The sequence below is a fragment of the Orcinus orca genome, chromosome 5, assembly GCF_937001465.1.
Source record: "Orcinus orca chromosome 5, mOrcOrc1.1, whole genome shotgun sequence".
Lineage (NCBI taxonomy): Eukaryota > Metazoa > Chordata > Mammalia > Artiodactyla > Delphinidae > Orcinus > Orcinus orca.
Genome location: NC_064563.1, coordinates 78,900,296 through 78,926,911, shown reverse-complemented (window position 1 = coordinate 78,926,911; position 26,616 = coordinate 78,900,296). Strand labels below are relative to the sequence as shown.

Here is a 26,616-nt window from a genome sequence, read left to right as displayed (position 1 = left end):
TGATGTAAAGCATGGCAGACAAGAGATAAGAATGAAAGGGCCAAAGGCTAAATATCATGAAATTCTTTCTCTATCTTTTACCTTCCAATCCTGTAACTTAAAAGCAAGTTCAGTGACATGAAGGTTATTGCTTCAACCTCATAAAGTACATACCGTGCTCTGTGGAAATACTCTTCATAGCTCAATGTTGAAACGAATAAATCCCATGCAAATAGACAGTAAGTAAATTGAATATTAAACGATGTGAATAAGAGGCGTAGGTCACCATTCTTTTTAACCTTTAATGAGCTGGAGTGCTTCTACTACAACAAAACAGAATCCGTTGGGAGTTCTCTGGTCGCCTAGTGGTTAGGATTCCGGGCTTTCACTGCCGTGGGCCGGGTTTAATCCCAGGTCAGGGAACTGAGATCCTGCAAGCCACGTGTCGAGACCAGGAAAACAGAACAAAACAAAAAACCCCAAAACAAACAGAAAAAACAGAATCCCTTTAATTCTCCGAGGAAATTGGAGCTGGGAGGTCACTGGGCATGGGAATACACACCGAGTAATACACATCCGTCATCTGGAGGAGGTTTTTGGTACTTCCATTCTCATGCATTTCAATAGCTTCTCGGCCCCATTCTTGTGAGCGAGGGTTCTTGGGGTACTCAGCATATGGGGACATTTGGAAATCCCCACTTTTGAAGATGAGCTTGCTTATGTCGTTTTTATTCTTTCTGCAAGGTAAAAAAATTGTGAAAATTGAAATAAGTCCTGTGAAGAAATGCTAACTGTGAAAGCACCATCTGGTTTTCTGCAAGGAAAATGAGACCTAAAGATACCACTATGCATTTTTGTAGCTGCCCACTGAGGAATGTTATTATTGTTGTTATTATTTTTAGTATTTGCCTATAAAAACGCGATTAGGTGCAAAAAAAAGATGCAAAAAATCTTCCAACCCAAAGGGGCAGGTGATCGTGGGTAGAGAGGACAAAGACAGCTGCAGTGGAGCAGATTTAGACTGTTCTGGGGGACAGACATCGCTGCACCGTGGGGTCAGCCAGGGAAACGAGAGTCATAAATTCAGAAGATGTTGCAGCGGGAAGGGCCTTTAGGATTCTTTAGTCCAGCAGTTCCCAACCTGCTTGAGGAGCTCTGGGGATGGGGCAACTCTGGCTTTGTGAAGGATGTGACTTGTCCTGGGGTCACAGTTGGCTACTAGTAAAGCTGGGGCTAGAATTCAGGCCTCCCACTCCCCGGCCACTGCTGTTCCACTGCATGAAGCTACTTCACGAACCATGAAAACAGTATGTTTCGTTTGCAGAAAGGCCCACCTGTGTACATACCCATACACACTCTCATGTCAGCGGGGCAGGGAAACCCTAGGACAAGTTCCCTAGTGGTGAGAGTTCTCTGACTGGAAACTGTTGGAGGATGTGTTATTCACCTTCTGTAATGGGCCTCGAATCAGACATTTTTAGTGATATTTGTCCTGGGTAAGATAATCTGGAGTTTCCTCCCTCTATACCTCGCTTTCCTGTAAATAAATGTTCTAGGGAAGGCACCAAATCATTCAGGATCTTAAAACCAGATGTCCAGCATGGGGCTTAGGTGTTGTCCCTTCTTTCAAGTTGAGAACAGACCTGCCATTGTGTTGCTCCCTGGGGGCTGGAGCATCTTGTCTCAAACAATGACTTACTGATTTACAGTGACCTTCTCCCAGGGACCAACAGTCACAGGCTCTCTTTCCCCAAATGGCTACACTACCTGGTACAGGACACTGAGCGGATAGGAGGCTTCTGTCTCCTGGAGCACTCAAAGTCTCTCTCTCTAGCTCCTAGTCTCCTACCCAGATTTTTATTTCCACTCACACAGTTTGTCTCTGATGCTTTGATTGCAACGTTGTGAATGACAGGCATGGGCTGAACCATGAGGCCTGCGTCCCTGGCTGGGCAGTTGGAGCAGCTAGCTCTCTGCAGCATTCCTGGAGATAGAGGATATCTTAGAGGCTATCTTAAAATGTCCTTCAGGTCAATGGTTGAAAAGATAACTTGCTATTTTGTAGGTCCCCTCCATCTGCTATGTCAGGATAATTCCTGCCATTTATTATCATCTAAATCAAAAGTCTGAGTTTTCCCTTATCTGAATAACCACAGAGAAGGGCACCAATTCCTTTCTTTTTCTTCCGTTTCCAATCGAAACCCAGTCCCACTGCTGTCCAGGAAGCCTAGAGCCAAGTTTACTACTGTCTGCTCATCCATATGCCTGCCCCCTCTCCACTGCTAAATATTCCAGGCAATCCCTTTCGTTTTTGTTTGCTTCTTAATTTTCCCATTTAAAGTGTAAATTCGGGCTTCCCTGGTGGCGCAGCGGTTAGGAATCTGCCTGCCAATGCAGGGGACATGGGTTAGAGCCCTGGTCCTGGAAGGTCCCACATGCCGCGGAGCAACTAAGCCCATGCACCACGACTACTGAACCTGTGCTCTGGAGCCCGCGAGCCATAGCTACTGAGCCCGCATGCCGCAACTACTGAAGCCCACGCGCCCTAGAGGCCATACTCCGCAACAAGGAAAGGCCACTGCAATGAGAAGCCCGCGCACCGCAACGAAGAGTGGCCCACGCTCGCCACAACTAGAGAAAAGCCTGCGTGCAGCAATGAAGACTCAACGCAGCCAAAAATTTTATTTAAAAAGTGTAGAAGTCAATGGTTTTTAGTATATTCAGAGTTGTGCAACCATCAGTTGTGCAACTTTGGAACAATTTCATCACCCCAGAAAGAAACGCCACACGCCTTAGCCATTACTCCCCAGTTCTCCCCCTGCCCATCCAGGCCTAGGCAACTGACAATCTACTTTCTGTCTCTATTTGATTTGCCTATTTTGGACATTCAAATAAATGGAACCATACACATGTGGTCTTTTGTGACTGGCTTAATTCACATAGCATACTATTTTCAAGGTTCATGCATGTTATAGCGTGTTTCAGTATTTCATTCCTTTTTACGTCAAGTAATATTCCATTGTATGGATATATCACATTTTGTTTATCTGTCCATCAGTTGATGGATATTGGGGTTATTTTCACCTTTTGGCTATTACGAACAATGCTACTATGAATACTTGTGTACGTGGTTCTGGGCAAACACCCGTTTTCATTTCTCTTGGTATAAGAGTGGAAATGCTGGGTCAGATGGCGATTCTGCTTAACGTTCTGAGGAACTACCAGACTTTTTCGAAGTGACTACACCATTTTACGTTTCCACCAGCAGCGTCTGAGCGTTCTACTTTTCCCACATTCTCACCAACACTTGTTATTTTCTGGGTTTTGTTGGTTTGTTTTAGTAGCCATCTTAGTGGGTGTGAAGTGGTATCTGATGTTAGTTTTGACAGCATTTCCCTGATGGATAATGACATTGAGCATCTTTTCATATATTTATTGGGCATTTGTGTGTCTTCTTTGGAGAAACGACTATTCAAGTTCCTTGCCCACTTTTAATTGGGTTGCCTTTGATAGGGACAGAGTAAAGGGACAAAATAGGTGATTAAATAGTTAATCCCTAAAAAAAAAAGCATGGGAGACCCCTGTAAGCTAATGATCACTCAAGAAAGCAGGTTTACTTAACCACAAAACCAAGCTGGCTTGCTTAGCAACAAAACCATGCCACAGAAGCTTGAGACATGCCCCCAAACAGTAAAACAATGGTAAAATGAGACCCACATCCTGCCCAGTAAGGTCAATAAGTTAATAATTCCTAGGACACGCTCCTTTGCATGCACTACAAACAAACACACGGGGAAAGCATGACATTATACTACAACCTGAGATGATTTACCACTTTTAGCATATGTTACCACCCTTCTGCTTATTTAAATAGTGCCATGACAGTCCCGGCTTCACCATGTAGGGACAAGAAAACTCCCCCGCCTGCTGTGGAGGAGCTGATGATGGAAGCGTGACGTCCACTCAACAATGGTCCTCTCCCCCTCCCCGTTCTTCCTTTGATTATAAAACTGGAGCCCACTAAGTTCTTAGTGTGGCACCCTCTTGCCCACAGGCTTGTAAACCTCACAAGCATCCTATTCTGATAAATCACTTCTTATCTATCACTTTGCTGAATTCTTTCTGCACCAAGACATAAGAACCTATGCTCTGCTAAGTCCCAAAATGCGTTCTGCGGTTTCACCTTTTTACTACTGAGTTGTAAGGATTCCTTATATCTTTTAGATGATGATTTGCAAATACTTTCTCCCCTCCTGTGGGTTGTCTTTTTCACTTTCTTGATAGTGTTCTTTGAAGCAGAGAAGTTTTAATTTTGATGAAGTCCAATCTTTTTCTTTTGTTGCTTGTGCTTTTGTGCTCTTTTAGTAAAAATCCCATTTGCTGTCCTTTTCTTTCCCAGATGGTACTACCTATCATGAATTTCCCTTTTTCCTTTTTTTAAATGGTTCAGTCATTCATTACGATTTAATACTGTAAAGCACCCCAGACATTCTTTAAAAGGGGTAAAAATGACCCTTGCTTAGCACAGGCAAAGAAGGAGACTTAAAATGTGGACTCTTGGCACTCACCTGCAACAGGTAACAATCAGTGCGATGCCCAGGATGAGTAGAAGCCCACCTCCCGCTGCTGCGATCACCACGGTGATGAGCTGATAGGCTGAACAGGTTTAAAAAGGAAAAAAGTGGATTGGTAAGAGGGTAATGAATGAATAAAGGAATACCAAAAAATGGTCCCCTTCCCCGCCCCACGGCTACCCCATGCCTCAGCTGGTGACCACTTTTCATTTTCTGGGCCCCCAGCGAAGGCTGCTTGGGACTAGCTCTGCATTTTCTCAGTTGAAGGGGAGCAGATTGTACCATCCCCAAATATGCCTCTTTGGTATATTTATTATTTTGAGCTGATATTTTTGAGAAACTGCAGACACAGGAGAAACTCTGAAAACTGAGTATTAATTACCCATTTGTAAGGGAAATTTACATTAGAAAGAGGCTTGTACCAGGAAGAGAGCTAATACCACAGATAACTTTTTCACCTGAGAGACTTATCTGCTTGGCACACAACCTTTGTGTCCCAAACATTTCCTCTTCTCACTTTCCTGTAAAGTGCATTTTCCCCTTTGAAGCCCTAGACCCCTGGCCCTCTCCTTAGCTCAGGAGGGCGTATGAGCCTCAATCATCTGGCTGCCTTTTGAGTCTCATATCTTTGTGGGGCTCCCGTGTGTATGTGCATAATTAAAATTGTTTTTTCTCCTGTTACTCTGGCTTTTAATGGGAGTGGGGAGGGGGTGTCAGCCAAGAATCTAGACGGGTAGAGGGAAAATGATTAGCCCTCCTCTATACTATTTTGAGCAGAGTTTCTCTTTCTCAGCCACTCCTAGAATGGGGGCTCCCAAATTCTACCTGCAGACCAGCCCGATGACATTGTTACCAATCCACGCTCAGAAGAGAAAAATAAAAGAGATGCATACATTTTTCAAAAACTAAACTCTTTTGGGTTGTTTTTTCCCCAGTTGTAATACCTTCTAAAATTTGGTCCTTCCGACTTTTTTTCTCACTTAACACAGATGCATTTTATCTTGTGTAAATTATGCCTCCAGTAAAGCTGCTTTTTAAAAAGTAATTGGAAAAAAAGAGTATTTTCTTGGCTACTTCCCACCCTTGGTGGTTAATTGTTTTTTAAAATTTTTGAATTGATGTAAAATTTTTTAAATTTGGTTTTAGGTTCTTACTTGATAAAATAAAAAGAAGGCAACCCTAGGTTAGATTCCACAATTTTATAAGAAATATTACCCAGAGTCTAGGAATCACTGCATAAACCATGCTAGAAACTGGGTAGTCTCAACACATACACATTGAATTTAATTACCAGAAATTAGCAGTCATATAAGCAAGCACAGATCATATATAATAAACAATATTAAATTTTTAATTAATTGGTTTTATACCTATGTATTTCTGGAAAACATATTTTCAATAAAATCTATTAAATATACAGATTGTTTTTTGCTGTGGAAATACGATTATAATTGTGCTCTCAGGTTGTAAGGTCCAGGATGAAAAAAAAAGAGCCAATGACCAGGTTTTCTATAGTAAATTAGGATGGAACCATACTCTCTAGGTATTCAGGTAAAGTCAAAGGATAACGCACAGGGCTGACAATGAGCAGACTGTGAGAGAAGAGCAAATACAAGTCATGCAACCATTTACCTGTCCTTTCTTGAAATAAATAGCACAGAAACCTGATCACTATGAAAAACCATCAGGAAACAAAGCCACACCAAGGAAGGAGTTAATTCTCTCCCTCACCTCCTGACACATCTACTCAAGCTTCATTTTTTAAAAAGCGAGGACAAAAGACAAATCTCTTGAATTTGTCGACTTCCCTTTATCTCCACCAACACTACCCTGAGCCACCATCGACTGCTGACCAGACAACTGTCATCACCTCCTAACTCACGCTCCTGTGCCCAGTCTTGCCCACTCACTCCAAAAACCAAATCTGACCATGCCATTTCCCTGCTTCAAAAAACCTACAGAAGCTCCCATTGTTCCTAACCAGAAACCAAAGTCTAGTTCTTGCTTATCCCTCCACACCAAGTTCATGTTTTCTCACTTCCGGCCAAACAAGTGAGCAGTCATTTTAGAAGGGACCCTTGCAAGTTGCTGCAGCTGTGGCAGGTTCCCCTTTGAAACAAGCACCTGTGTTGTGTCTAAAAAGAGACAAAGGCAGTGTAGACCAGTGCTTTCCAAACTATCTGTGGTCAAGGACCAGTTCTTCTTGGCCTGTGCTTTTGGATATTATTTTTAAATGAAGAAAATAAAATCTCATTTGCTCCTCTTGTCTTTCCCCCCAGGCACCAACTATCATGAATTTCCTTCTCTCCTTTTTTTAAGGCATCTACTGCAGACCAATACTTCCGTAAAATACAACAAAGCTATTTATTTTACAAAGGATCCCATGCTTGGGTGTCACAGCCCTGTCAGCGTAAACGACACTAAGTGCTTACTCTCCGTTTCTTTATCATCTTGTCGCCATCCTGTCCCAGTTCCTAGTTCCCACACTTTGAGGGGTGCCGTGTTATGAGGTGGTTTGATGTGATTTCAGGTCCCGTTGTTTGTGACAAGAATGAAATTGTTTTTAAGAATGAATTTATTGGGGAATTCCCTGGTGGTCCAGTCGTTAGAACTTGGCACTTTCACTGCCGGAGCCAGGGTTCAATCCCTGGTTGGGGAACTAAGATCCCGCAAGCCACTGGGCACGGCCAAAAAAAAAAAGTGAATGAAGTTATTGTTTTGATATAAAAGTGAAAATGTATTTCAGGATGTCAGCATCCACATCTGTGGCTGCCGACAGCACTTACTAGTGCTGCTGGGGGCTTAATAAGAACCTATGAAGAAGCAACATGAACGAGGGGATATTTAGACTCTAAATGCTCAGAGTTTGTGGGGACTCTTGTGAGTGTTCGGTCTGGACAAGGCTATCCTTTGCTGATCTAAATAGCTCTCCGAAGACCTTGGGGCACCAGCTCCTCCCATGGTAAAGGGGACTCTTCTACCAGTAGTGGTGGAAGCCGGGCAGTGCAGTGGCCTCACAAAGATCATCTTGCCTGTCAACACGAGTGTCTTGATTCCCTAGCAACATGCTCTGGAAACAAGGATTGTGGTTTTTGCACTGACAGTTGGAAATCTGCTGAACCGTTTCTCCTGAGAACCAACTTGTTGAAAGGTACACCTCAATTAAGTTTGGACTTTATTCCTTTCATCTCCCCTTTCCTGGAACAACAGTGTGATAAATACGTGATTAGCTTGGACTGTTATTTCTTTATTGACTTATTAAGAGACATCCTTGGGCTTCCCTGGTGGCGCAGTGGTTGAGAGCCCGCCTGCCGATGCAGGGGACGAGGGTTCGTGTCCCGGTCCAGGAAGATCCCACATGCCGCGGAGCGGCTGGGCCCGTGAGCCATGGCCGCTAAGCCTGCGCGTCCAGAGCCTGTGCTCTGCAACGGGAGAGGCCACAGCAGTGAGAGGCCCGAGTACCGCAAAAAAAAAAAAAAAAAAAAAAGAGAAATCCTGTGTGCTACTGCCTTGTGAAATTATAATTCCCACAGTCAACCTGTGTTAAATAAAATGTTGGCAAAGACCACCTCTTGGTTTCTGAGCATAATTCGCCCCCTTGAAACAAAACACACTGATATAGACAAGTGCTTCTCAAACTCTTCCTGCACATCTGACTCACCCAGAGGACTTCTTAAAACTCAGATGCCTGCTCCCCACCCCAAGAGATTTGATTCAGCAGGTCTGGGCTAGGCCAAGAAGTTGTATCTCCAGTAAGCTTCTGAGGGATGGAGACACTGCCAACTGGAAGGCCACACCTTGGGTGGCACTGGCTTCAATTATGTAGGAGAGGAAAGAATGCTGGACTGAAATCTGAAGACCTCTGTGCACATAAGCACAGAGAAAGCGCCTGGGAGGGAACTCACAGAAACGTTCACAGACGTTAGCACTGCCTCGGGTAATAATGGACTGGTACTTTCTTCTTCATGTTTTTCTCTATTTCCCAAATTTTATTCATGTGTTTATATAAACACACAGATACACACAACCTCCTCTAAATCTAGAAATTGTATGTGTATATATGTAACTATATAATTTACTTTATACACATACATTGCTTAAAGAGTTGTTTGTTGTTCTTTGGCAGCCATGTCACTGGAAACTTGTAATAAGCTTGTGGACAATATAACCCACAGATCTTTTTTCTCATACCTGTGGTCAAGTCAGCTCATGAACTACAACTGATCTTTCACACTTGAGGACTGACTTTGATTTACTATGAGGCCACATGACGATGTACAGTGCATAGGACTGTAAACCAACCCCTACTGTAATGTTCACTAGTCCCATAGGTTCCCTGAATGTTTGTTTATTAAGGTGAGAACGAAGGCCATGTGTGCTGTCTTAGGTTCGTCTGTCCTATCCTTCCTACTTTGAAGAGATCCTGCAGAATGATGAACCTGGAATTCTTCACTTACTTTGTCTTGGACATTTGCTGACATTTCACAGTCTTTCCCAAGCAATGGCTCTATCTCTACGTTATTCTTCTTGTGGTTTGATCATAGGTTGGTGTTGCTGTCAACGCTGTTGCCATTTTTCATTAAACCAACCCATTCTGGGCCTTAGTCTTTCCCGGAGGCTATATGTGTCCTTGCTTATATGCTTATTTGGATGGAATCTACAGGACTGTCTGCTTAGTCAACCCCCTTGTGGGAACTGTCCACCCCCCTCCACATGCAGGGTACAGTGGGGTGGTCACGCTTATACGTGTAACACCATCCCCAGCCGTAGGGGTTTGGTCTGGGAGTAAGCACAAGGTCCAAACTGGATCAATTAGTTCCTTCCCAGGAATCTCATTCTGGGAGAGAGACAGAACCTTCTATTTCAAAATGACTAAGCCAGTGACGCGCACCCGAAGCTCTTTGGTGAGCCTATTTTCCATCGTGAGGCAGAAAGCCTGCGCACAGACCCACAGCACGAGCAGAGACAGGGATGAAGACGGATCCACGTTAACGTGTGCTCTGAAAAGAAGGCGCCAACCTCCTGTTGCTGTGACTCTCCACAGCTCCCTGATTCCTGCCATTCCTGATGCTGGAATTCCATGACTTACCCCAGAAGCCTTCCAATAAACCATCTTTTTTGTTCAAGCCAGCTAGGTTTATTTACTCCAGAATAACCTTAGTCAGCTGTGATACTGATTTATAAGAAATACGTATCTGTTCCCGGTCCTAGTTCCAAGCACAGCTCCTAAAACCCTGGGAATTTCCTAAGCCTGGAGAGCAAAGGTGTCTTTTGCTACGTTAATGAGGTGACTTTTGGAAAGCCCTTAGGAAACTCCTGGATGGAGGTTGGTTGCCAGGGAAACCAAGCTTGTGATTAGCTGGTTAGAACTGTCGGTCCCACCCCCCTAACATCCTGGGAGGGGAGAGGGGCTGGAGACAGACTTCGGTCACCAACCGCCAATGATTTAGTCAACCGTGCCTGTGTCGTGAAGCTGCCATGAAAAGCCAGAAGGACGGGGTTCAGAGAGCTCCAGGTTGGTGAACGCCGGGAGATGAGGGGAAGGTGCCGCGCTGGGAGAGGGCATGGACATTCCGGGCCCTTCCCCCAACCTGGCCCTGAGTATCTCTTCCATTCGGATGTTCCTGAGTTCTATCCTTTCATAATAAACTGGTAATCTACTAAAATGTTTCCCGAGTTCTGCGAGCCAGTACAGCAAATTAATGGAACGCAGGGAGGTGGGATCACTGGAACCTCCATCTACAGCCGGTTGGTCAGGAGCACAGGGGACAACCTGGACGTAGGACTGGTGTCCGCTGGGAGACTGGGGTGGGGAGGTCTTGTGGACCGAGCCCTTAAGCTGTGGGATCTACCTGGAGATAGTGTCAGAATTGAGATAACTGGCTTAGAGATGTGGAAAGAGACACATCGGAATTGGTGTCAGAATCGTACCAACCCGTAGGCCTTCCTTTAAAACCCTTGAACTCATTACAGACCTTTCTAGGTGGCCACATTCGTTTTCTTTTAAAATTCCTTTAGTTCTCTCCCTTTCCCCCTCACCGTGCTCATTAGTGATGTTGGTTAGAATTCTGCCTTTTAAACCTTTCCACTCCTCTTGCATCATCTTTCCTTTAGCACCCTGTTCACAGCATTCTTTTTTTTTTTTTTCCTCTGTACCTCTTGAAATTTGCCTTTCGCACATCTACAGGCTGTAGTGTGGCCATAACACGCAAGAGTAGGTACAGGGCAGCATTCCCCTCTCCCAAGGTTGCTTCCTTTCAGTTCCGACACAAAGTGAGTTGTTTGCTTTTAGCTGCAGGAGACTTCCAGCTGACTTCTGGATAATTAATGATCTCTTCGTCCTCCTAAGCAGTTTGTTACGAGCGACTCTTGCCAGCACATAGCATTTCCACTGGTTTGAGTTCTAAGCCCAATGTAACAAGGTGAAGACCATTAAAGGACACTTTCTACACCTGCCACCAGACTGTGGGGTGGGAAGACATGGCAGGAGGTTCTTTAAGGTGAATGTCTGGTTTCACCAGAAGAGGATGAAGAGGCCCAGACACGGGGAAACAGACCCCACATCCCCGCTGGCTGTGTGAGTCTCCACTGGAGAGACGCAGGACATCCGAATGGAAAGGATGACCTACAGAAGGACGTGGTGTGGATAAGAAGGAGGGATGGATAAAAATGTCTGCAGCCAGAAAAAGGTAATCTAGGAAAATTATGTGTGTTCTATCATCACAAAGTGACAATAACCGCAAACAGAAGAACGGCTTAGAGGATGGGACTGTAAAGAAAGGTTTAAAATTGATGGTAAGAGGGGAGTGGTTAAGTAAATTATGATATATCCAGAGAGTAGAATTCCACAGAACTATCAAAAGTGGCCTTATAGGGCTTCCCTGGTGGCGCAGTGGTTGAGAGTCCGCCTGCCGATGCAGGGGACACGGGTTCGTGCCCTGGTCCGGGAAGATCCCACATGCCCCGGAGCGGCTCTGCCCGTGAGCCATGGCTGCTGAGCCTGCGCGTCCGGAGCCTGTTCTCCGCAACGGGAGAGGCCACAACAGTGAGAGGCCTGCGTACCGCCAAAAAAAAAAAAAAAAAAAAAAAAAAGTGGCTTTATAAAATTATGTAAGTGAAAACACTGCACAGTTGACTAGGTTTAAAGGCAGGTTACAAAACAGTTTATTCTGTGAGACCCAATTTCTGTTAAAAAGACACACACATACATACCTCTGGTATACTGCTTCCTAAACTTTGATATGTGTACAAATCTGCATATTAACCAAATCTAGGGGTCTGGTTAAAATTCAGATTCTGATTCAGTAGGTCTGGAGTGGAGAGGCCTGAAACGCTGCATCTCTAACAAGGTCCTAGGTGCTGTGGCTTCTGCTGGTCCATTGACCAGCATTAGTAGCAAGGATATACACCAGGGTAGTAAGAGTGATGTGTTTCATGGGTGATAAGGCTTTATTTTAGTTTTCTTCTTCCCTTGTATCTATTTTCTAATTAATTTGGGTTAAAGAAGGAAAATTAATGGGCATGTGTTGTTTTTACGTCATGAAAAGACAAAATTCACTTACTTTAAAAAGAGAAAAAAGGTGAAGCAAACCACAAGGTCATGAGAGATATAATAAAACTGTGAGGAGGAGCCTCTATAAAATTCAAGCGAAGGAGGAAACACGCACACCTAAAAAAGGCTGGAGGGGCAAGGGGCAGTGGGGGACATTGCGACAACAAGTCTGTAAGAATTCTGGGGCCATCGGACGAGTGGTATCAGAGGACAGGATTGTTGGAATCTGCGGCATAAAGAGGCATATTTTACATGGAAAGAAAATTAAAACGAGCAGTGATAAGACAGGTGCAGCCCTGCACGGCCTGGTGTGGGCAGCCTTGCCAGGTGCACAGAGGGGTCCAGCTGGGCCCGCACCGCCTCAGGGACTCGGGGACTTGAGAGGAGAGCTTGTCCTGCCGGCTCCAGTCTGAAGGATATTCTCTACGAGGAGCGACGGGTGAAATCTGGGCACCACTAGAAAGCTAATAGGGACTTTTAGAAAGGCAGGTCAGAGGTTATGCCTGCAGCCAGACTCTATTAGAGCTGGGTGACTCCCAGGAACGTAGGCGTGAGGGAATCGCAGGGCCACGTGCGTGGCTGGACAGAGCTGGGCTCCCCGTCTCACGGGGCTTGGGCAGCAGAGTGTGTGTCCCCAGAAGCCTGCAGAGAGCAGTGTTTCTTTTCTATAAAAGATCCAGCCTGAGCCAGACCTCCAAGAAGGCCCTTACTGTCTTTGGTGGTGACAGCAGAAGGGACAGGGGTGGGTGGTGAGAGCTCTGCTACGGTGTTATCACCATAGGTGGGGATGAAATTCAGGTGCTCCGGTTTCCTTAACCCACACCAGGGCTGATCTGAGACTGCAGAGAAAAGGGCCGTTGGAAGGTGCTATTTATTATCAGTGACTATTAACTGCTTTGCAACACTGACATTAAGACTGATATCAAAGTCATAAAGTGGTATTCACACCCTCAGAGTTAACCAGAGTCACCCACAAAAGGTGGCCGGGAGCTAGCCCTCCAGGCTGGAGTCTGCCCTCTGCTGGACATCATCGTGATGACTCGGATAAAAGGGAGCAAAAAGAAGTCTCAGGAACAGAGAGAAATTCTGCTACTTCCAGGACCCCGACCCCCATAACGCGGAGACACAGGAACGCACAGAACAGTCAGTGGATGTAGTGGTATCTCCTCTCCACATATACAGTAGTTAGTGATCTCTGAAAAGCGAATCACTCACCGCCACTTAGAACAACGCCCTGCAGCTCACTCCCCTTTCCTTCAACCCTTTCTAGGGCTTTTCCCTGTATCCATTTTCACTCTTCCATTTCCTGAGAAATATGAAGCATTTTCTAGTAAAACCTATTTAGGGAGCTGTTTGACTACAAGCAGGTGAGAAGTACTGGCTCATCCTATGAGAGGCCTGTCAGGGCCAAGGGGCCCCGGGAGGACTGGCAGGTGGGCTCTCTCACCCCCTGCTCCCTACCCCGAGATGGTCACATCTCCACGCGCGTCACCTTGTCTCACTCACGCTCTTATAAAACCAGGTACATCTGTGATATCGTGCCATAATAAGAAATATCTAGGGCTTCCGTGGTGGCACAGTGGTTAAGAATCTGCTTACCAATGCAGGGGACGCGGGTTCGAGCCCTGGTCCGAGAAGATCCCACATGCCGCGGAGCAACTAAGCCCGTGCACCACAACTACTGAGCCTGCGCTCTAGAGCCTGTGAGCCACAACTACTGAGCCCACGTGCCACAACTACTGAAGCCCGCTCCTAGAGCCTGTGCTCCGCAACAAGAGAAGCCACCGTGATGAGAAGCCCACGCACCGCAACGAAGAGTAGCCCCCACTCGCCGCAACTAGAGAAAGCCCGCACACAGCAACGAAGACCCAACGCAGCCAAATAAATAAATTAATTTAAATAAATAAATAAAATCAATAATTAAAAAAAAGAAATATCTATCTAGTCTTCACCCCCCGCCCCATTTCTGGCATAAGAGCTTTTAAAACACTTGGAATTTCTGACTGATGGGGTGAGAGGAGCACCTCTTGTTAAATAAGGTCATGTCTACTTGTGGTCTAGTAAACTTAGAATATGGACTGTTGGCAGATTCTATGGAATGAGGGACAAAGCTGTCCTAAAATACTGAGTGTTACTATTCCTGCTACATCCTATATCCCAGAATTTCTTTCAATAATTTTGAGGGTGACTGTAATTCTCAGGTCTCAGTATAAGAAAATGTCAGTGAAAGTGATCTGGAATGAATCCCAACTGCTTCTCTCAAAGAAGTGAAGTAACTGTGAAACTTGACATGTGCACAGTCACCGCCACTCAACCCTCTTGTACCCGGGAGCACGGACGTCAGCTAGCAGCAGGGGACCCCCCAGTCTGCGTCCAGCCCTGACCCCCGCCCCGACGATACTGGTCTAAACGGCCCCACGTTCTCCTCTGTCCTCTGTCCTCCTCACGGCAGCCCGACTTGATTTTCTTGATCAAACTGCTTTCCTGCTCTAAGACTCTTGCTAGTGCCACAGTGGCTACTGATTAAAACCTAAACTCTCAGACGCCATCGAAAGTCCCAACAGTTTGGTCCCCACGTACTCTGCCAACCTAATCCCCCATTCTCCGCCTTCCTCTCTTTCTGTCCTCAGCCACACCCACTTACACACTGTCCCTGAAAACCACGGGCCCAAGCTGCCCCAAGACCTTTGTTTAGGCTGTTCCCTCTCCCTGGATTCCTTCTCCCTCCATACCTGCCAGTCAAAGTCTTCCCAAACCTCCAATTCCATCCCCTTCAAGAAACTACCCAGGAGGCTCTTCTATTCTCCTTGGGTGTGGTCCCTCCCTCTCTGCCTCAAACCTCATGCCTAATGTACTGATGAACACTCCACAATCAGGCTATTTAGGAAAGCCTCCAGGCCCTGGAGAGCGCTCTGTTTTCCTCCCAGCACAGGAGCTGGGAAGACAGCAGATGTGAACTGAGGACAAGAGGAGGGGACAGACACCCTGCATGCCAACAGCCATGCCAGCCCTGCCCACGCAGAACTCGGGACTTCTGCATACTTACGGTTTCCACAGTTGAGACCACCAAGGCCGAATGGGCAACTGCAAGTCAACAAAGAAAAAGAATAAGAATTAGTTTCAAATATCAAAAGAAATAACTGAGGCAATTTACCTAAGTAACTTCTAAATAAGGTTTGGAACACATTCATCAGAATAAATGAACACAGAGCCTACCTCATGCAGGTTTCATTTTCAAGCCTATATCCATCTTCACAGGCTGAAAGAGAAAAGGAAAATTCAGGAACGTGTCTATTGACTTCCCTTGGTCCCAACTGACAGTTAATAAAACCAGCCACCCTAAAGGCCACAACAATATTCTAGATCCAGCAGGCTACAAACAGGTTTAGAATTACCTAAAACCTGGCCTAAATACTGTTGCCAGTTCAACTCAATTCTACCAAAAAAAATTCTTAACCTCTTAGTGATTCTCAGTTTCCCAGCTATAAAAAAGAGGATAATGATAATATCTGTTTTATAGTTTCTTGGAGGAGATTAAGTAAACTAAGGCATGCAAATGACTTAGCGCAGCACCTAGCGCATAGTAACCACTAACTGTTTGTAGCTGTAATTATTATCCAACATACGCAATTATTTTTGGAAGTTCTCCATGGCCCCTGTGTAACATCCTTCCGGAAACACAAAGACAAGTGCTTCACCTTCTTTAACGTAAGTCAAACCTTTATCCAGCTGTTGGCTCCATCAACCCCCTTCCATGAGGAAGTGAGAGCTGTGACACCTTCAGAGCCATGGCCCTGGTGGGTGCCTCAGTTTCCATAAGAGAACGCTCACCCCGTGGTCTGTGTAGTGGATTCTAGACATACCTAGATGAGCCCTAATCGGCACATCACCCAAGACCATAGCTTTGAACCCTCTGGCAGTACAGCTCGTGGACCACTGCTTCACTGAAGGCCTGTGGGCCAGCCATTCCCCTGGATCAGCAGTTCCTGAACTGATCTGATCATGGAACATTTTCAGCATTACAATAAGCTGACAGAACACCATGAGCTGTAATGCACGCTTGGATGAAAGTAGACAATAAAAAATCTCCTCTCGGACAAATTCACTGCTGCAAGGAATGATAGGAATTTGATTCATGGTTAATGTATGCCACGCGCTGCATACAAGAATCACAGGTAAGAAAAGGTACAAAGCGTCGAGCAGCGATCTCTGGCCAGACAGCACAACGCGGATGGTGAGATGTGAGTGCCAGCAGCACACCGGGCTCAGAGGCTGCACGCCCTGCAGGCTGGGATGGGAGATCGCTCACAGACCTCCTGCCTCCTCCTTGAAGGATCAGTGCATAATAATGTTAACTACGTAGATGTGCTGAACTTTTTTCTTCCTTCTATTTTTTAGTGTTAGACACTAAATCTTTCTAGTATCTATTTTGTGGTCACAGACGATCGATACATCACTAGAGTTTTGTGGAATGGTTTGGAAAATACTGTTCTAAATAATCTAAATTCTCTCACAGCGGATCACGAGAGCTGTGAGCCTGCACTGCACTGTTTGGCCCCCCGGAATCACTTTTCCTGAGCTACGTTCTCTTTATTAAGGGCAATCTATTACTAGCAGCAGCCCCAGGCAAGCCCCTAGGGTATATTTATCACAGGCTGTCATGGACCACGTTGCCACAATACCACTCAGTAACCTGGTGATGTGGATGCTCCAGAGAAACTTCTCTTGGGCCCTGGGGCCTAGAAAAATGGGGATGGGCCTAAAGAACTGGACTTTATATGACGGTCGCCACTTCTTTCAAAATCACGTTTCTCTCTGCCTCAGTGTCCAGGAAGCTCAGAACTTGAGTGAGCGGCCTATCTTTAGGAAACATGCGGGAACTTAAGGTATATCTTTCTGCATATTCATTTTCCTTCTAGCCTCAACAAAGTAGTCATTTTATGTCTCCTTCAACCTGATTTACCTTTCAAATTCAATCTCGTCTTGTTACAATGAATTTTCATTAGGCACTTCAAAGCTTTTTTGCAACAAGGTAGAGCATAATCATATCCCACTTCAGGGAAGAGAAATGAGGCCCCTCTCCCAAATCTTTGATACCTTTGAGTTCTCTGAGCTGGCCTTACTCAGCTGGGGCCTTCTCTAAGGAACAAGCTGAGACCTCCTGTCTCCCCGGCATGGAAAGCACCACGCCCTGGCCGTCCTTGTGCTGTGGCCGGGTCGTGGGAGCAGGGGAAGCCGCCCCTGGATGACCCATGGCTCTGTCTGCAGGGCAGCTACACAGAGACTGCTGGCATCCCAGTGACTCTTCCCCGCCCGTCTCAGCACCGAGGCAGGCTGATGTCACACTAGTCTGTTCTATTCTGAACACTTTTTCCTGGAAATATTTTTACAGCAAATCTACCCACCCAACCCTCATCTGCTGGGTGGGAGCTTTCCACCCTGTGGCTGTCATCCAGCCAGATGTCAGGTCCATCTGTTGTCCTGTCTATGAGCTGACGGGCTGGGCTGTTTTCACTTCGCTTCAGAAGCGGCCTGGCTCCCTGGTGTAATGATATGTCCTTATTTCAGGTGGGCTCATTCAGTCATTCATCAAAGACCGAGTGCTACCGTGCGCCTGGTCCTGCTCTAGGGGCTCTTGGAGGGAAACCTTGTCATAAGGCGCTCCAGTGCGCCTTAGGATCCAGCTCCGCATCTCCGTGCTCTAGAGGGACCCTGACCCGCAGAACACTGAAGATGAAATGAATGTGGCAACAGCCAGCATAGACACCCCAAGTGGGCTTCCCCTATTGATATGGAACACAAGCAACTTTGAACCTTCTGGACTTTTTTTTTTTTTTTTTTTTTTTTTTTTTGCGGTACGCGGGCCTCTCACTGTTGTGGCCTCTCCGGTTGCAGAGCACAGGCTCCGGACACGCAGGCTCAGCGGCCATGGCTCACGGGCCCAGCCGCTCCGCGGCATGTGGGATCCTCCCGGACCGGGGTACGAACCCGTGTCCCCTGCATTGGCAGGCAGACTCCCAACCACTGCGCCACCAGGGAAGCCCGAACCTTCTGGACTTTTAAATAAAAGGCCAGAAGTACATGGTGGAGCCTTCCGGGCTCTTTTGTTCCCTTGCAGGAAGCCAGATCAAGACCTGCCAATCCTGTCCTATCATATATGCTGCCCTACCCTCCAACTGTTCATTCGACAGACATTTATGGAACCCCATAATGTGCAAGCATGTTCTAGAGACGGGCACCCAAGGTATCTGCAGCCTAGTCAGAGAAAGAGACCTGCAAACAGGTGGCTGGAATTCATCAGGATATCTGCACGATGGACGGAAGTTAAGACATCTACAGGAAGGACACCTACTCTAATTTTACATGATGCTTTGAAAGTCTGGTAAAGACATTTTATGTGAGACACTGAGAAGGTGTGTGTGTGCGTACAATAAAGAACAATATGCAGTTGCTAATGTACAACTGTTAAGTGCAGAGATTTAGAAAACACACACCCACGTGCCTTTAGCCTCGATTTACACCAGGGACCGACCCCGGATTTGAGGTGTCCGAGAGGGTACTTCTTTTAACTACCCCCGTGCCCCAGCACCAACGGCCAGAAGATGTCACTGTAACCCCTCAGAACCCAGCTGACCGGGCTGTGGTCCAAGGAGCTCCGGGATCCATTCATGGAGCTCTGATGGCCATGGGTGAAAATCTAACCAACAGGATACTGCAGAAACCAGGCTGCATGGGACCTCGGCCGCAAGCCCAAAAGCTAACCACGGTTTTCTTATGCCGATTCTCCGGTCATTACTTGATAGACATAAGGTTTCCGGTGCCTGTGTCACTGCATCTGGTAAATCCTTGACAGCTCTGCTATTGCTAATGCTAGTCTGTAAGCGACACAATTATAGAACTACTGACTTGGAAAGAGAGGGAAATGACTCATGCCAGTCAGAAGCAAAGGTGGCAGGGCCGCTCCTGAGGCCACCCGAAATTGCAGAGGCACTGCGTACAGAAACGACTGCCCCACGTAGCCACACGGCCGCCAGCACACAGGGACGTCAGCGCACTTCATGTGTGAAGGACGTTACCTTCACACATGAAGTGGGCTCAGTGCCCCAGTTTCTAAGACGGGCCAGGAGCACTTTGCATGAAACCAGATAAGAGGGAACTAAGAAGCGTCACCTCTGTATCAAAGCGGCAGACTGACAGGGCACTGAGAAGCGCTGTGAGCTTCAGAATCAGGCCTGTTGCCCCACAGAGTTGGGCCCCCTCTTCAAACCCCACCCCAGGGCCTGTGTGCAGAGCTGAGGAGGTGTACTTGCAAAGCACCTAAGTCAGAGGGTCTGAAGCGCAGGATGAGAGCACTGCCCTGAAATGTATTTTTATCCTCTCCTCTAATGGGAAGTCCTGACAGAAATAAGTGGCATGTCACCTTTCCCCAGGACGCCATTTTTACTCAGATTCCAGTACATCTGTCACCAGCAGGCACTGACTGAGCAGGAAAACTGGGCCATACACGTTCTCATTTGATGCGAGGCCTAAGGCTACGTGATGCCTTTATGTTGCTAGTTTTCCTGTGATCACGAACTGCAGCAGGGTTTCGTAAGGCAGGGTACCCAGTGCTCTGGACTTGAATTCATTTTATTTTAAAGCAGTATTCTTGCACTGCACGCACTGATCAGCCTTCGTCTCAAACTGGATGAAGTTAATCCTCACCTAAGAGATTAGCAGAATTAGGTTTCTGCCTTGAAACCCTTAAAACCAGAACTCATTGGTTCAACAACAACCTGGGTAAAATACAAGAGCAAAGGCTGATGGCTTACAAACTACCTCCATAACCACTGCCCTCTTTAATACTTAGAATATCCAATGAAGTATCACTGCACCCATTTCACAGAAGAGGAAACTCAAGCTCAGCGAAGCAAAGTGACTTGCCCGAGATGATACAGGACGGGCAGGCAGAGTGGGACTCTGACTCAGGTCTCCCGGGCTGCCAGCTACCACTAAAAGCTACAGCCCTGCTTCCGTGCTGGTATGTTCATTTTAAAAGATTAGCAGACAATAGAATAAAGCTTTGGGAATTAAAACAGTAATTTTTCTAATTTCCTCTAATTAGGAGGAAAAAAAAAAAAAAGGCCTGGCCACCCCAGGCATTCCATTCTCTTTTCTTTTCCTTTGAATCTGGTTGGCCAGACCAGTGTGCACCAGTCAGAGATAATGCTATTATTCCAGGGAGATAACGTATTCAACTCTGCTGGGAGCCAAATAACTAGAACCGGTTACCCCCAGATTAGAACAGTCACCCCTAGAGCAGAGACACTGCTCCAGGCAGAGAAAAGCACCTCCCCCACCCCCTGGGCCACAGAACCCCAGACCGGCCGGTACCTCGGCAGGAGTGGTCCATCTTGTTGAACTGGAAGTAGCCAGACTTGCACTGGCACAGCGCGACCCCGTCCAGATCGGTGCAGATGGAGGTCTCTTTGTCACATTCTGGAGTCTTCCGCTTGCACAAGCTGCCCGCTAGAATGGAAAAACAAGACAGTGAAACAGAACAAAACCTCCTCCATGTCGAACATTAAGATGCGTGAACTTCCTGTTTCAAGAGGCTCAGAGAACAGTTTCCAAAAGAGCCTGCGCGGTGCACCGCTCCTCTCAGAGAGCACTTCTGCACTGCCTTCTGCCGCTCCTCCCCCGAGTCGGCCCCCGGGTCTGTTAGTGAAAGTTCACGGGGCAGAAAACAAACCCAGAAGAAACGGGGTGCCTTCGCCAGCTCCAGCGTCCCCTGCAAACACAGCCCTCGACGGGTGGGATCCTCTGCACCTTCACGCTCTAGGGCTGCAGGGGAGAATCGGCACAAACCCGGAAAGTGTGACCCGCTCTCTTAGGAAGAAGGCCTGTCTCGGCTAAGGTGTGTCCCGGCTCTGTGTCTGTCTGGCCTAAAGGGACGCAGCGCCTGCTGTGGCGGGTAGCCTGCTGCCTAGCAGACTGATTCCGAGGAGAGGTGTGGAAGGTAAGCCAGGCTGTATGTGTTCTGTCACTGTCCGCCTGCCCACGATACGGATGCCCGCCTGGGGCTTGCTGGGCCCTGGGTCGTCAGCTCCTGGCCATGTGGGCCAGGCTCATTTCAGGGACGACAAAGAACTCTTTCATTATTATCCGAAAGCATTCATTGCTGGGCATGTGGCCGTGAGGCTGTACACAGTGAACCCTCTCTCGGGTTGTATACAGCAGGCCCTCTCTGAGTTTGTATACAGTGGGCTTTCTTTGAGGTTACGTACAGCAGACCCTCTCTGAAGTTGTAAAGAGTGAACCCTCTCTCAGGGTGTATACCGCACGCCCTCTCTGAGGCTGTATACAGTGGACACGACGAGGGTGCTTTTTACCATCGAAGGTAGGTCTAACAAAAAAACATACGTAATTGGGGTATACAGACAACAGAACAAAAATACAGAAATCACTTGGATAGTGGACGGTAACTTATTTACACTATGTACAGGGTGAGACTGACCTACGCCGCTGTTTTTGGCGGGCGTGAGCAAGTTCAGCGTGAGGAGACAGCCGAGGAAGGGCCACGTGTACACTGGGCAGTGAGGTGTGGGCTCCCTTCTCCCACCTTAAGGAAAACACCAACCGATTCAGAAACCAGCTGCCAGCTCTTAACACAGCACAGCTATACCCCCACCCCACCCCAGGCAGGTTCTGGTGACAGGGACCCGGGCATCTGCCTCCTTGTCTGAGTCTCGAGAGCTCGGGGCCAGTGGGTGCCTTGGTCACAGGAGGTTAGTTTAGGACACAGCTTCAGCTCTCAGAGCTGAATTTCCTGCCTTTATCAGTGGAAGCTGGCATGCTAAATCAGAACCTATTGGTGTGTGTGATACAATTTCCTTTGTTTATTGTGAAAGGTCTGTATTTAAGGGAGAAAAATGAAAAATGGAAAATCTCACCAGGCAAACACGGTGAAGTTGGCACAGAGGGGCACTAAACGGCCACAATCTCTCATCTAAAGCCTTAATATAAAGAAATATCTCCAGCACAGAAGGCCGTCCAGGCTGGTACTAGTTGGTGCAGCAGCCAGCCTGAGTTGCCTGGCCTGATTAGATATTTTCTGGAAGCCAATGTCACGTTTTCCCTCCACCCTGCCCACGAATCCCGCCTGTTGGCAAATACTGCTCGCCCTGCTGAAGCAACTCTTCCCGGCACAGAAGCAGATTCACTTGAAGACAGGGAAAGCTGGCCCCGCCTTTGCGATGGAGGGGTTGCTATCCTCAAAATTCTTAAAGAACATTCTGTCATCAGTCCATCCAACGGAACCACGTAGAAGGCCGTTTTCGTTTTCAGCCTGGCGATGTGATTTTTCTGCATCTACAATTACCATGCTCCTTCCTGCGCATACCATCCGCCAAACAGACAATGAGAATTTATGTGAATCTAAGGCTGGGACGCTTCCTGGGGGATTTCCAAGGACTCTAAACCTCTGGAGAGAGGAGAGCTACAGTTCTTTGAAAGGCGAGGAAGTAGATGTTTTGTGAATTGAAGGGGAAGAAACTGCCCTTGCAAGGGCAGCGGCCAGAGTGGCCCGGTGCCTCCCACGTGTCGGGAACACCCAGATGTCAGAAGCTGACAGCTCCCCCTTGTCCAGCCCGCCTCTCTAGCACTCAGACAGGTGAGTGAGGGACCAAGCAGTGTGCTGGCAAAACCTGGAGAGGCCCTGGGAGGGAAAACAGAGAGGTGAGGCTGTTTTCAGCCAAGATGCATGGCCGTCTTTGTTCTCAGGGGCTTGGAAAGCAGAGGCAGAGAATGGGCACCAGTACATGTGGAGGCAGGAAGTCTGTGGGAAATCTCTGTACCTGCCTCTTAATTTTGCTGTGAACCTAACTCTGCTCTAGAAAAAAGTCTTAAAAAAAAAAAAAAAGCGACCTTGGCAAGGAAGACATGAGCTTTCCCGTAAGCTATATCTGAGCAGTTGGAAGAATGGGGGCCAGAGAGTGGGCAGGGCTGCCACGGGCATGGCCCTTACAAATCCAAATATCTTGCCACTTGATTTGCAAAACATGAAATACGTTTACTAAGGACAAAAAAAGTAACCTAATATAATGCTGACCACGTAGCATGTATTCCACACGGGTTTAGTGAACTGCAAGGTCCCCTTCCTACTTTCTGGGGAGGAAAAATTGGAACCTTTAAATCACTGGCAAGAGAAAGAAACTAAAATCAAAGCAGAGTACCGTGTGATGGGGCAGGAACTTTTTAACCAATTCCCCAATGAAGCTGAATGATAGCAACTTCAACTCCAGAATGCTTAGCTCTCTCTCTCTTTTTTTTTTTTTTTTCAAGTGAATAGCCCTTAAATGGGCAAAGCTCTAGCATTTATCCCTGAGCAAAAGGTTAACTGCCAGGTCTGTAATGCACAGTCCATAAGGAGGGCTCTCCAGACCTGCTCTTACAAAGCTCTGGCTCATCGGGAACGTCCTGGATCTCCAGCAGGCAGAGCACCAAACCTGCTACCTACAACTTAGTCTAGCATCTGGGCACCAGATGGGGAGCTTCCCTCCGACTCTGCATCCCTCACCAGTCCTATGTGTAGTAAAATGAGCAAACCAGAGCCAGCTCTGACCACTTATGAGACACAGCAGGGGCAAGCCCCCCTGCATGAGGAAGCACTTTTGATTCCAGCAGAGTTTTCCCATCCCAGAGGCGAAACCTCCCCTCCAAGACCCGAATTTGCCTTCCAAACTTGTTTCTGATCCCCTTCTTCAGCTGCCTCACATCAGATGCACTGTAGAAGCTTTCAACAAAAACAGATAAAGAACAAGAAAAGAGAAATCATGGACGGTGAGCAGTTTGCCCTCTAATCTTCTAGTCTTGTTTCTGTGCAAATAGAATTTGCAAACAAATACACAGAAAGACGGGTGATTCTGTACATGCTTTTTTTTTTAATCTAATGATATGTCAAGATGAAGGTCTGGAGTCATTGACAAGCATGTACATTCTGTGTGTGAATTTCTATCTCCCCAGAGAGAGGAGGAACCTTTCAAGGGAAAGAAGAGTGCTTTTTGCTCCATTACATCAGCTCCTACATCCCTTCCAATACTAATGCTGGATAGAAGAAATAGAAACAGTATGCCAAGGACTGGGGGCCTTCAAGGCTGGGTGTACAGGACTCTGTGTGTGTGTGTGTGTGTGTGTGTGTGTGTGTGTGTGCGTGCGCGTGTGTATGTGTGTGTGTCTGTGCATGTGTACACAAAGATGCAGAAAGGCCTTGTGCCTAACGCCCATTTCAGGCTGGTTCTGTGACAAGTTTCTTGGACCTGAGCCCTGAATGCCTTACACATCTACCCTCGGTCTGTGCCTAACTGAATGGGTGGGGTCCTCGCAGAGGGCCTCTTACCTCTAAAGATCCGCCTCTGAGAACCCAAGAGCTGGCAGACCTCAGCAGAGGCCCTGCAGGAGTTGACACATTTCTGCATCCCATCGGCCAGGTCGAACAGCGTCACGTTGGAGGCCAGGGAAAAGGTGGTTTGCAGTGACATCACCACCGCACTGGGCTCCCTACAGGCAAAATATGTAGGTTTTAATTGTCCTAAAATGACATGTGGGCCCCAGGGCTTTTGGAAAATGAGTGTCCTCCCCATTCTCCAGTGATGGCCTGGGAGAGCATGAAGTTCCAGTGACCTTGGCCCCGGATCACCCTATGGCCCGATCAAAACAAGGCCCAGTTTTGTTGCCATCACCCATGTTAGAACATCCTCCCCTTTCTATAGACTGGTTCACAAACGAATATAATCCTGTTACTTACCTAGAAGCATGAGCTGTGGATCGGGTATAACCAGGTAATGTTGAAAAACACACATTTAACTGAAAGGAAGAACAGGTTTATCGTTAACTGTGAGTCAGACAAAAGCCTTAAACCTAGAACGAATTTCCTATTTTCAGGATCAAATAGGCGTTTTCCAGCCATCAAGTTGTCAGCAGGCGGCCTTACGCAGGAGTGGTGTCTTTTTTGCTCCTTTCTTAAATGGCTTTCTGCTCTTATTCTGTTGTTCCATGAGTACAAAGGGAGAGAGGCAGAGAGTAAATCAGTGGGGAAAATCTGGGCAGGAAATGATGTTCAGAACAGCACCCTTGGATGCAAACATCTTCAAAGGAGCAGATCTCTTCTAAGACCCAGGGTTTCAAAAACCTCAGAGGCAACTGTTTATTTGGACTTTGCATAGTGAACAAGCCTCACTGAAAAGGCTGGGTTCCTTTCAGCTACCCCAGGTCTGGCAGGCCTGACACAGACCCCTCATAATCTACAATGAGTTGACCTAGCTCACAGATAGGTCCTCTTCAATAAGGCTCTCCATAGGAAATTGCATTACATGGGTCAAGAGCCCTTTTGTAGAGAGCAAATTAAGAGCGACTCTCCCTGTGTTTGCCTTGTGCTCTCGGAAAGAGCAGAAAATCCCTGTGGGGCATGAAGTACCATGCCTGCTTCTCCACTCCCCCCCCGCCCACGACAGTAGGGGCTGGGGATTCCTTTTATGCAGCAGAGGGTCTCAATACCTTGACCAATGCAACCCACCTGTCTTCAAAGCCTGTGTGTCAGACACATCTCACCCTTCACAAGATGGATTCAAAACACGGGATGCTATCAAACCCTTTTTTGGCTTTGTATGACATGACTTTATATTCACAAGGTAATGATTTATTATTACTTAAACTTTTTTTCCCAGGAAAAAACACAAATAGCACATTTCAGAACAGAATGGCACCTTGGGAAAGACTACTTGAGTTATAGCCTAAATCTTCTCTAGTCATAGCCAAATCTTCACTATATCTTGGGGGTGGGGATGTCACATCACTAATAAATTATATGTTGATACTGGGTAAAAATGAGCAAATCAGATAAGTCACTGAGCACCGTGTAATGGGAAGGACTGTACCTCTGCACGAGTTTCTCAGCCTCTGTACTATCTTAGAAGGAAATATTGACCTACAACCGAACTAAGAGGCAGCTGTGGTGCAGTGCCAAGAACACCAGGTATAGGGTTAGTAGACGTAAAACCCTGTCATATAGTGAAGAATTTGACCTTACTCAAAGAGAGGTCTGGCCCTTGGCTCCTGGGAGGTAATTTCTAAGCCTTGGAACGTCCTGCCTTTGTTTACCTGGAGACCCTGGGCTGCTCCAGATAATCTAACAGTGTGATTTATGGTGAGGATTGGGGTTACAAAGGTAACCCAAAGGGTTACCTCTCCAGAGGGGCTGGAGACTGAGGTCAGCCATATGGGCAGTTGACTATCTGTGTTTTGGCTCTAGACACCAAGGCTCAGGTGAGTCTCCCTGGTTGGTGATACTCTATGAATACTGTACACATCATTGCTGAGAGGAGTTAACCCCGTCCATGACCCCATGGGGAGATGACGACCGGAAGCACTGAATTTGAATCTCTCCTGGACTCTGCCCCATGCATCTCTTCCCTTAGCTGACTGTAACCTGGATCTTTTCACTGTAATAAACCGTAACCACAAGTATAACAGCTT

The 26,616-nt window shown here is 46.9% G+C and overlaps 1 protein-coding gene across 5 annotated transcripts in view; it reads right to left on the bottom strand.

Moving 5' to 3' along the window:
• The window catches only part of HEG1 (heart development protein with EGF like domains 1), an 82,911-nt gene that overhangs the window by 7,131 nt on the left and 49,164 nt on the right, over nt 1-26,616 (bottom strand). For 4 of the 5 annotated variants that reach the window (XM_049710332.1, XM_033403865.2, XM_033403863.2 and 1 more), the window contains 8 exons: nt 24,890-24,948; nt 24,482-24,642; nt 21,602-21,706; nt 20,479-20,613; nt 15,322-15,364; nt 15,152-15,189; nt 4,548-4,635; nt 542-716 (listed from right to left, as the gene is read on the bottom strand). In XM_049710332.1, coding sequence (XP_049566289.1) covers nt 542-716; nt 4,548-4,635; nt 15,152-15,189; nt 15,322-15,364; nt 20,479-20,613; nt 21,602-21,706; nt 24,482-24,642; nt 24,890-24,948 — 804 coding nt within the window. The remainder of the gene's footprint in view (nt 1-541; nt 717-4,547; nt 4,636-15,151; nt 15,190-15,321; nt 15,365-20,478; nt 20,614-21,601; nt 21,707-24,481; nt 24,643-24,889; nt 24,949-26,616) is intronic. The other variant, XM_033403864.2, reaches the window with a different exon arrangement.